The 12,132-nt window shown below is 38.3% G+C and overlaps 2 protein-coding genes across 3 annotated transcripts in view; both read right to left on the bottom strand.

Annotated features, from left to right (window-relative positions):
- Positions 1 to 3,656, bottom strand: part of acot7 (acyl-CoA thioesterase 7) — a 173,614-nt gene extending 169,958 nt beyond the window's left edge. For both annotated transcript variants that reach the window (XM_041799647.1, XM_041799648.1), the window contains exon 1: positions 3,353 to 3,656. In XM_041799647.1, coding sequence (XP_041655581.1) covers positions 3,353 to 3,405 — 53 coding nt within the window. In that variant the 5' untranslated portion in view covers positions 3,406 to 3,656. The remainder of the gene's footprint in view (positions 1 to 3,352) is intronic.
- A 2,824-nt stretch (positions 3,657 to 6,480) lies between these two features.
- Positions 6,481 to 7,407, bottom strand: LOC121518204 (transcription factor HES-2-like). The gene is made up of 4 exons (XM_041800460.1): positions 7,318 to 7,407; positions 7,122 to 7,217; positions 6,921 to 7,008; positions 6,481 to 6,812 (listed from the first exon to the last, which is right to left on the bottom strand). The coding sequence occupies exons 1-4, from the start codon at positions 7,405 to 7,407 to the stop codon at positions 6,481 to 6,483; spliced, it is 606 nt and encodes a 201-aa protein (XP_041656394.1).
- Positions 7,408 to 12,132: the final 4,725 nt, after the last annotated feature.

Below are 12,132 nucleotides of genomic sequence, written 5' to 3'. Positions count from 1 at the left end.
CTGGTCAGACTGGATCCCAGTACACCTACAAATACTTAAATAGACATTAGTTGGTCAATAAAATTTGTCACATCTACATCAAAGTGCTGTTGAGAAGCATGAAAAATATTTAGTAAAGAAATCTAGCTGCAGAACACTGAAAAAGCCTGACCAGGTCACTGCCAAAATAGTTATAGTTTTACAAATAAACCCCCCTCTCAGACAAACAGTTAGCGGGGGGAAAAGCACAGGCACACCTAAAACTTGTAATGTTTTAACAGAATGGGAACTAAAAGGAAGTATTGTGTTTGTTCTCAGATTTGATTCAGAAATTATCGCCAACTGGTTGAATATTTCCTCTGTCTTTTGATTCAGTACAAATGTAACTTTGAAAATGAGGATCATGTACAGACTGAAACACTTCCTCAATGTTCAGTTTCAAAATATACTATTAAAAATCCCCGTAAAGTGAAATCCAAACTTGTCTTAACACACTAGATGTTGGAATAAGGTTGCCGTAAACATGAAAACTCTGAGCTCTATGTGTGACTGATTTTTGATTTATACCCTTAAAAGGGTGATCACCTCTTCCTTGGCTTGGTTTTATTTGAGCAGGGCAAATATATGAATGAAGAATATGAATGTATAATGCATTATATAAATGTAGAAGGTGGAGGCCATTCTGAGGAACATGGATCATCCACTTCATATCTCCTTAAATGACCAAAGAAACAACAGCGGTTGATGGCTCCTCTCTCTTCGCTGCAGGACAGAAAGATATAGAAGATCTTTCATACCATCAGCAATAAGACTATATAATTCTACCATAAACAGATGAGACTCCAGACAAATGAATTTCCCTTCGGGGATCAATAAAGTTATTGTATTGTATTGTATTGTATATGCCATGCCATGCCATCCCTAGTCTCGATGGGGAATTACCCCACTACACTAAAACAAAATATAATCACCGAGAAGTTCATCTCAGTACAGTCTGTAAGCTGATGTCTCTGTCTTCATTGAAGGTTAACAGTTACATGCTTTTTGTTCATTAAGAGGTAAATTTCCCAAATCAATCAGCCACGTAGCCACACAGTCACTGAAAGCATCATAACATAGAGATCTTGCCAGAATACAGTAAATTTAATCCCAAACTTCTGTCTCTTTCTTCTGGCTCAAAGCCAGGCAGTTGCTCTCTGATCAGAAGCATTTTTTTATTTGAGAGGATTGTATAAATACAAAAGAAATTTCTTGTGAGTGGGTGTGGCTTCAGCTCATTCAACTGACACACCCACACCATCCTAGAGCAGATTTTACTGCCTAATTTTTCATGATTATGAAGCTTTATTCTATAAACTTTGGTGGTTTATAACAAAGAGGCCTGTCACACAATAAAACTAAGCTTTTTTTTAAATCACTTTACAGGTACTGACATGTGCTCATTAAAGTATAAAACATTTCTGCTTTGCTTTTCAAAATTAATTAGATAATTGTACATGAAATACCGTTTTGTTTTGTTTTTTAAAATAAATTTACAATAAAGGCCATTTTCTCTTAATTGAGGGCTTACTGTGTGTGTTGTGTCTGTCTCAGCACTCTGTGGGGATCTAATATTTACAGCAGGTGCTTTATTTCCCCTTGGTCAAAATCAGAATCAGAAACAGATTCTGATTTATTTACCCTTAGTCACAAAGCAGCCAGCCTAAATACCTTCCAGATGTGTCACACATTCAACAGCATGCCCAGCTGGTTCTGGAGAAAAAGCCACATCTCTCTATTCTAACTCTCCAAAATGGAGTTATATTTGCACAACTGCTAAATCCAAAGAATCATGTGCAAACACAAATTATCAAGTAAGTTTTATTATGTTTTCTTTGGGTTAATATCCAGGTAGGGTTAATTTCCAGGTGTGTTTGCTTCATTAGGTGGCCAAAATCAGAGCCTCTGATGGGATGCTGAGATCCAAGGGCAGTGTATTTCATAATGGTAGCTTATCTGACAATTCTGAAATAATATATATATATATATATATATATATATATATATATATATATATTTTTTTTTTTTTTTTTTTTTTTTTTTTTTTTTTTTTGAGAGGGAAAACCATCAGACGTTATTTTCTTTCAACGCAGAGCTATATGACAAAGATATAGCCAACAGCTCCACCCACGGGTGAGCACAGGTACAGCATACACATGCTGCAAACCTATTCATTACGCAAGGAGTTTTAATGGGTCATCTCTGCATTATCTCTGCAACCTTTGTAACTACAGATGGCTGTGTGTTTGCGATGTGTTTCCTTTATGTGATTTGTTAGAAGCTTTTATTTAAAATTGTTAAGGGTGGGCCGCATCTTAATCATCGCAAGTTTTCGGAAATAATGGCGGTCCTTTCGAGTCGTAAGTGGTTTGTAAAACGTCCCCTCCCTTTGCAAACTGAAGTGAAGTCATAACATACGACATGCTACTGGTATAGACTTATAAACGTAGACGCAGCATTGACTGGATGTCGTACGACGAGGTCGCCGCCATATTGGATGAGGCATGTCCGCTATGTAAGGCAATACAACTAGAAGAGGAACATGTGAGTAATTAAGAAAAAGCGCAGACAATTACATTTAATTGTTTATATTGAATTATTTTCATACTCAATGATCCATATCATTTATGTATAAATCATGAGAGCCGTGTAGACAATAAATAAACAATGTTTTATTAGAACGGGGTCTTATAAACATGCCATTTTGTAAGCCTATTTTAGAAATAAATCAACGACAGCTATCCTCCATGATTTAAGATTGTAACTATACATTTTCATTGCCTTGCAATATTTCTGATTTACAGACTTCACTCATTTTTTTGTCTCGAGGATTCTTATTATTTGTATTAACAAATAATGCAAATATAGTACAAGAACGATTCCTCAAAATCCGTTTTATTTAAACGCGAGGGCCTTTTAATTAAGAAAGCCCACAATTCCCACACAGTGAATGCTTCTGACAGGAGCTTGCCTATAGAAATATGGCGGTCATGCTGACGAATGGTAGCACACAGTTAATGCGGCGTCCACCTATGCTATGTCTACGGATCTGCACCCGGCAGCCCAACGGCTGAATTAAAGTGTTGTTCCAGATAGGTCTAACATAAACCAGCCAAGGGTTTAAAAGACCACCTGCGGACTACAGTCAGGGTGTTCATAGTCTGTTGAACATACCGACAGGACATGATGCGGACTATCTGTGTTACCATCGTGTTAAAAACGATGCAACTACGCCGTATTACCGTGTTAATGTAGCTGTGCTACCTTTGTCACTTGTCGACCACGAGCACATTTAACCTCACACTGTGTTTATGTTTCGTGTTAAATATCGTACCTGCACAGTTGAAGCGTGGATGCCGCTTCGCGCGCCGGCGCGGTTACCGACATGGTGACGATTAGGAGGTCCCGCAGCTTGTTGGTCTCTTGTTATAAGGACTGGAGACCAAACCTCTTTGGTGCCCGCCGCGGAAGCTCACTGGGGCTGACTCATCTAGTGGAAAATTATACACATATGTATTTAAGAACGATGTTCAATGTTGGTGCTAATGCACTCTTTATCCGAGTGGCTTTACACAGGATGAACTTTAAGTTAATTTAAACTTAGCATCAGAAACAACAACGGGAGTTTATGTGGGATGTAGAGGTCTCTGCCTTTTCAGGATGTATGAGAGAATATGATTGGGCAAAGGAAATTAGAAACCATAAGTTTCACTTCCTAAATATGCCGGAAGAGGGCGACAGAGACCGCGTTTAATCATTAACGTAGATACAGTCATTGCCTATTGTTGGCGTTTGTTTTACCAGTCCAAAAATCATCATTTGACTTTAGTTTCGTAGGCTACTACTTCAGTTGTGCTTGAAATGAAGATAAAAAGCGTGGTGAATTCATTTAGGTACGTTAACCTACATATCTGTCGTATCAATGTTCAGTTCTACACTCACAGAAATATTTTGGCCTAATTACATATAAAATTTCCATCCATTTCAGTTACTTAGATTTAACATAAACAGGCCAATAAACTTAATTTGCTTCATGTTTGTCACTCAAATGTAAATGAGACAATCAAGAATGAAATTTATGTAATAATACCAATAAACCCAATGTGTTTTCAATGGATGAGAATGGATGTACTGAAATGTTTATGTGAACTTGGTTAAACCAATCTCATAAATTTTAATTAAATGAATCTTGGTTGATCCATAGCTCGTCATTTTTAAACTATATTCATATGTTTTAACTGATTAAATTTAATTGTTTTCGCAATTAACAGATTTTTGCTGTTCTTAAGGAATTTGAATTTGAATAAATACATTCTAAAAAAATAATCATTTAAATAAAATCAAATTCATGTAAATACTTGAAAATAAAGTATGCCATGATTCCTTTTTCTGAGTGTAAGACTGTTGCTACTGACTTGGTCTTTGAATAGTGATGTGAGAACTAATTCCTAGTCACTTCTTTGTTATTTTTTGTCACCAGATAAACCAGTTAAAGCGCTAGTCCAAGCATTGCGATTAATACATTGAACTGGAAAAACATCCTCTTATGTGTTCTTTATCTTAACTGAGTTGATATAGCCTATTGCATCTACACCAGCAAACACATCCTTGCACGTAAATAATCTACAACTTTGTGCAATGTTCTTTACTTTTCCATAATATAGCCACCCTAAAATAAAAACTTAATTTCTTTGGGGACTGAGCTAAATATATTTAGCTTCATAAAAGCTCAAAATATTGCTGTCTCGGATTGTCATATACACCCTAAAAAATAATTCAAGGGCCAAGTTAATGTAACAATTATATTGAGGTATTCTTACTTAATAAAATCAATGGGCATCATTATTCTGAGTATTTGGGTTGAAATGATCAATATTTTTTAGTTAAACTCAAACATGAATCTTTTTGAAATAAGGTAATTTAATTAAAAGAAATGATGACTTGACCAACAGATTAAATTGTTTAAATATCTTTAATAATTCCAGTGTGTTTCATTGATATATTTGAGTATATACTATGAAAAGTTCCCAGTTTTATGAACATAAAATGTTACACAGTTCTACTCAATATTATTAGTGACTTGAATATTCTACTCAAAATAATTGAGGAAGTGGGGAGGAAGTGAGTGAGTGATGTCATTCTCCAACAGTTCTGATTCAAACGGTGCAGTTTTTGCGGGAACAGCTACTCTGTCTGACCAGACTTAGGACTATAGCAAGATACAATATTATATTTTTACATACACAGCAGTTACAGAAGCAACAACTAAGCACACTGTAAGGCCGACCAGCTGGAGGTTGTTAGAAAAATAGATTATTTTAAATTAAAGATCCAAAAAACTATTTAAGCTCTGTTTTTTTGAGTTGTTGAAGACATTTTAAGTTTCAGGTATTCTGCACTCAGTCATCGTAATTATTTTTTGTCCCAGAATGCCTTTGGGCGTTAGACACATTTGCACCATGAGTGAGGACACTAACTCAGAGAGATAACATCTGCCTGTAGGGGCAGCTAGGATATATAGTGAATGTAAATATAAACATGGTCAAAGAGATCTTTATCATTTAAACTGCGTTATTCCCTTATTGGTGTTAGAAATCACATAGGTCAGGCTGTGGTGGGAGGCAGTAATATTCAAGATTAAAGTATGTGATGAAAAAAAGGGTAATTGCAGTTGATGTAGAACACATAGGAAAAACTACCTAACATAATCCTGAGTAATTAATACTCAAAAAATCGATTTCTGCCACCTAAAAACTTTGAGTACATTTACTTAATTTACTTTAATTCTAATAACTCAATTTATGTAGACATAATTGAAACTAAGTTAGATTTACTCATTTTTGACGATTTGTTCAACTTAATTCCAAGACTTTGAAATCAACTCGACATTTTTGAGTGTAACATTGATTCATTGATTAAATTGAGTAAATAGCAGTAATACTTTTTAGAGTGTACAGAATTACAACACAAGGAAAACTCACAACACAAGATTTAACCACGAAATCGTAGTTTTATTTTTTTTTTTTTTTCTTTAATATATTTACAGCATTTGCTGAAAGTAGCAAAAAATGAATCACATCCCAACAGAGATACCGATAGTGACATTGAATGTCTACGAGTTTAATCTGCAGTCATCTGCAAATTCAAACACAATGACCCCTTGGGTCTTACTGGGCTGTTTCAATGGCCCTTATTCACTTAGTCCGAGATGTGGACTAAATATTTACCGTATACATACATGCAGATTTAAAGAAACTCGACTGTCTAAACTTGTCAACTTATATAGGACAACAGACTCGTGAGTAAAAAGTAAGTATATAATACTCAACCATAACGATTTAACGATTAATTCTGACTTTCATTAGTGGCAATGCACGTTGATATAATGCATATTTCCAACAGACGCTAATAAACAATTTTTCAAGGGCTTTTGGAAGCCTCTGACAATGAAGCTTCAGAATTCTACCAAGGTCTCCACATGGCCGCGCTGACAGCCTGTGGGACTGGCTGCGTGCGCCCAGGTGCCGCGGCGCCGCTGCTGCTGTGGGACTGGCTCTGCTGTCTGGAGCTGAAGCTGGATTTGAGACTCAGCAGTCTCTGCTGGATCTGAGGAAAGATTCTGGAGCTTAAGGCACAGCAGTTTAAGCAGGTTGAGGCAGCGGTGGTGGGAGTGGAGTGCCTGATAAACTCGTTCACCCGCTGATACGCTTCTGGATCCAGATTGGTTCTTGGAAGCAAAGCGTCGACACGCTGAAGGCAGGCTCTGAAGCCATCCCTGTAGTTTTCTGTGGAATCTGAAAAAGTGGAGGAAAAAAAATGAGTTTCGTGCTCCTGATATTGCATGTACTCATATGGGGTACATGTGTCTATCGTTGAGACTGTAAATCAAGCAGAACAATTACCTTTGGCGTCAACAGGAGGGATGTTGCTAAGGAACCTCACAGTCATTTCCAGGATGTCGGCTTTCTCGAGTTTTGAGTAGCGAGACTTCTGCAGAAATGAAAAAGAAGTGCAATGTCAAATAAATGACGATGGTTCTTTCGACTCATAAAAGAATTTTTTTTCCTCTCAAGTTATTTATTGAAATGTATAAAGACACTTACATCTCTGCCTGTGAGAGGAAGGATCAGGTTTTTTAAATGGTTCAGGCTGTCATTGATACGGGCGCGCCTTCTTTTTTCCATCAAAGGCTTCATAGTCTGAAAGAAAACAAACCATTTAAAAACCACACATTACATTAAGTACAAAAAAAGCCGAGAAAACAAATAAAATGAAACGAAATGAGGCGACTGCGCTCACCTTTCTAAGCTCAAGCACCTCTTTTCTTTTGGCCACAGTGAGCCCTGGAGGGAAAAATTGGAGAGCTCCACAAGTCATATTTGGGGACATTTTCAGCGTCTTGTTCGTGCCAGAGACGAGTCCAAACAGTGTTCAGCGAAGATGTGTCTCTAACGGCCACGGGCTTCGTTATATATCCACTTCTATGGCGTCGGTTTTGTGCGTCACGGGCACACCCCCAAGCGTATCAGCGAATTGGACTGGCAAGAAATACGATGAAAACAACACAAAACCATTAAACATGGTAAGATAACCATCTGTCTTTAACTTTTGTCAGTGCGTGACATCTGCAGTGCGTGTCTAGGTTATGATTCTTCCACCAAACAAAAACCTGCATCAAGAACATAAGAAAAGCTGTGCGTAAAGCTACTTATAGCTGCGACGCACCACCTGCTCACTCACCAAGTACAAATCCTCTAATCTCTACAATAAGTATGATATAAAATAGTCAACCAAAATATATTTTTCCGGTCGTATCTGCAACGTAGACACCAATATGAATACTGCTTACCATGCGTAATTACGCATTGATCCCAAGTGGTTTGAAACGAAAAGAAGGGTATTTGACATTGATGTATCTTGTAAAACTATATAGAAACTGTACACAACTACATACATTTAATTCGCAAAACATCTAAATAACAAAATGAATAAACGTTACAAATGGCACTGAAAAGATTGGTTGGCCTTTTGAGTTTCCAGTTATTATCTAATGGTGAAAAGCCACTGTTGTCGATCAACGCCTTATTTATCCGTAATACGTTTGAATGCATTCCTTCTTTTATTGGAATATATACTCAAGACTATATTTTATTTCATATTAATAACAACACAAAACTGAATCAACGTGGTGCAATACATGTATTCCTGGCAATAGGGGTCAGGCTTCCACGCGGGATAAAGACACACAAACAGCCTAGAGCCTACAGACTCTAACCCCAGTCTTAAAACCAAGCCACGCTACCTTCAAATAACATCTGCTCTTACATTTTGACAACAATAGTTTTGCATATGATGTTTAAGGCTGTTTCTGCCCAGGGGGAGTCTCCACCTGTAGACTGTATACCGCTGCTGCCAGCGCCTCATGGGACGGTGGGGGCAAAAACACAGAGGGTGGGTGAGGGAGCTTTTGCCTGTGCGACACTAGCCATCGCCAAATATAAAAGTATCAAGGGTTTACAACTTGAAAAGCTAAATTGGAAATTAAGATTCCTTATTTGTGGACTGCGGTGATTTAACAACCAATTATCATGCATCATAAAAATCCAAGTTAAAAAATATTTAAACTTTGAAAAGTTTAGATTTAAATACAAACTATAGATACATGACAACCATCAAATACCGCTGCACTCTAGGGAACCACGCGCGCAGCACGCGCCACAGGGACCAGATGGCTGTCTTTTAACGAGCCCTCAACCCTAACAACATCCATCGGCCCTACCCCTCTCACCCTCCACCTGCTTTACACCATCATCCTTAAGAGCCAATCTACATGTCCCACAGTGGATCTATGCATCCATATCTCGTCCATGCGCGCGCACACACACGAGCTGTATTGCATGAGCTTCATTTATTAACTTCACACGCACGACACTTGATCTCCACGCAGTTTTGGCGTGGGTACCCCATCTGCAAGTGTCCTACGGGTTCACGCTGTTGGTGTCCAACTGAAATAAACCAGCCCCCCCCCCCAGTTTGGAAACTATGCTGCAGTTGTCCATTATAGCTTGACTCTTGGATATTTTAGCGTCCAAGCTATCATGATATGCTTGTTTATCATTGTTGGATGGGGATGACGAAACCCAAAGCGCAATCTGTTTTGGAAAATGAAAGATGCCAGTTGAGTAGAATGTCTGGCCTTGTGGGAAAGGTTATTTTTGAAAGTATAGGCTACGCTAAATATCAAATCACCATTGCAAAACACACTTCAAAAACCCAAAGCTGGAAATAACACTGCTATGGTGACAACCCCCCCTAATTTATAGGAGCTACAAATACGAGCATATTCAATTTCATGGAAAATAGATACAGTGACAGTTGTACTTATCACTTAAGACAACAAATTGCAAATATTACGCACAATCAAAATTGTCTGAGTTTTGGTGTAAATAAGTTGCTTATTTTTACCTCTAGAGCTAAAAGTTGAAGCTTAAAGAAGACACATTGCACATTTTTAAGATTCGAGCTTGTGTGGATATCATTTTGTTATTTGCTTCAACAAAGCGACGCGCAAATCAGAAACTGAGGCACACTTGCTGCACGCGCCCTCCTCCACCCCATCAGGATGGAGAGATGGGGGTTGGGTGGAGGTATACTTCTCATCCGTTCCTCTCTTACGGTTAAACTCCTCTTTTGTCTTTCGAGCAAATTCAGCGTCGGAAACCCATCTGTGCAGGCCTGATAACAGGAAGCCTTTGTCTGAAATGTTCCGACACTTCATGGGAATTACGAGTTCGACGCGGGCTGTGGGATGGGGGAGAACAAACCTTGAACGGGGCACCTGAACTTTTGCTGAAGCAAAAAGCGCTGCTTCGGAGCTTTATTCCCTGAGTCTGACACAAAAGCCTACTTCATAGCCCAGTCAGATCAGTTATGATGCATAGCTGATGGCGTAGCCACTTCATAGTTTGTCATAGGTGAATAATTTGTTTTCCTGAGGTTGGTAAGTGCAGTGCCAGACACAATTAGGCTGTTTCTTAGTGCTTAGATTTAACTTTGTTTTTCCTCTTTAACAACGAAAACACATTTATCTTACAAATTGACACACTGTTCATTTTTAATTAATTGATTTATTTATTTATTTATTTATTTATTTATAAGGTTACTGGTAAAGTTTTGGGATGGCGCACACACTGTTAACCCGAAAGTTGTTTGTGATCAAATTATTTAAGTAAATATTACTTTAAAAAACGAAGGGGTTTTTTTGCATTACTTAAGTCATTTTGGTGTATTCTGCTATTATAATGTGACTGTAGAGTGTACTTGGTGTTTTGAGTCTAATAAACTTAAAATTTCAAATTTTTTTAACTTAAACTTTGGTTTTACTTTTATCAAATGCTTCAAGGTGTTGAATTCTGATTAGATGGTTGAATTCAAACTTGTCTTGGCTTGTTTGAAACGAAATTGCGCAATTTCCTTGTTAAAGCATCTAAGACAGAAGCTAATGCTGCGTTCGATTGTACTCGGAACTTGGAAAGATCCGGGTCGGAAATTCCGACTTCAGAGGTAAATGCGTTTCATTGCGTTAGCTCGGAAAACATGGCCGGCCGCAGTAAGCTCATGTTTGTTTTGATGTTTTTCGAGGATCAGAAATTACTGTTGGGGAAATATATTAGCTACTTGAGGGAGAGAGAGAAAGAGAAACGTACGTATGACTTGAACGCACCAGGGAGGGGAATCCTGCATGCATCATTGAACTTATATGGGCATCAAAGCGAGCTGTGCAGAGGCCTGTACTGTAGTTACACAAACGCTAAATTAGACAACACATAAAAGTAAATTCAGTCATTCCGACCGACTTGGGCTGAAGAAGACCGGTTTCTCACCCACGTGGTTCTCAACATCTTGCACTGTAAAACGCAACATCATAAGACAAATCTGCAGTTTTCCCAGATGCCGTTGGGCACTAAACTTTTATGCACACTGTTTGCTGCAGCTGTCTTGGCCAGAACACTTTTGAAAAACAGATTTTTAATTTCAAAGAGGTTTTCTCCTGGTTAAATACTAACTTAGCAAAGCAGATGGACATGTCTGTATCTTTATTCCTCATTGGCAGATTTATCTTGTGAATCTGTCATCTGAACTGATTGGGCCTGGTTAGAAAATGACAGGACCAATGAACAAGGAGGGGCAGTACTTTCAGACACAGCAGCAAGAGCTGGTTCAGTTATGGAGCAAGAGATTAGCGTGGATGCTGCTAAAGCGCCAGGTTTATTGGAACTTGACAACATTTCTTTGTTAAAAGAAGAACAAAGAACAGCAGTGAGTTGTTTTCTTTTCAAAAACATCTAAAGTTGAGTACTTACATGTCCATAGTTGCCATGTTTTGCGTTATTCCTCAGTAGCTGCGCAGGCGCAGCTCGATAGTAGCTACGTAACGTGTTTTGTTGCTCTGATTGGCCCGTAGAGATGTGACAGACAGAATGTTCACACAATCACACTCCGAGGTTTTTTCAAAGCCTCTGCCTTTTCTCAAACGTTTCCTGTTGAAGCTTTCCCAGATTGATGTTTCACACATCCATCTGGCGTGTCAGGTTAGGATGGCACACTGACATTAATGAAATGTCAACTACTTGTTCAGTGGGTCACTAACAGCCACTGTTACCTCTGCCGAGGAGGTTATGTGATGGGGTTTGTTTGTTAGTATGTTTGTTAGTTTGTTCGTTAGCAACATAACTCAAGAAGTTATGGATGGATTTTGATTAAATTTTCAGGCAATGTCAGAAATGGCATAAGGAAGAACTGATTCGATTTTGGGAGTAATCTGGATCACTGTCTGGATCCAGGAATTTTTTAAAGGATTCTTTACTATTAGAGATAGGGCTAATGGTGGAGGTCTGCGCTGTTACCACATTACACCAGGAGATGGCAGACATGAGTAACTTCAATCCCAGCAGCGTTTTGGGTGTGTTTATATTCAAAGCTTTGGAGTTTATAGAGTTTGAAAGACGCACACCCAGTCAAGGAGATGGGTCGGAGCGCAACAGAGAGAAAGAAGCGAACTGTAGTGAGAATACTCACAATGCTGGTAGGAATAGAGGAATATTCACCCTCTTT

The sequence above is a fragment of the Cheilinus undulatus genome, linkage group 11 (genome assembly GCF_018320785.1).
Source record: "Cheilinus undulatus linkage group 11, ASM1832078v1, whole genome shotgun sequence".
In the NCBI taxonomy this organism is placed as follows: domain Eukaryota; kingdom Metazoa; phylum Chordata; class Actinopteri; order Labriformes; family Labridae; genus Cheilinus; species Cheilinus undulatus.
The sequence above is the reverse complement of the archived record's forward strand: the minus strand, read 5'-3'. Positions and strand labels throughout refer to the sequence as shown.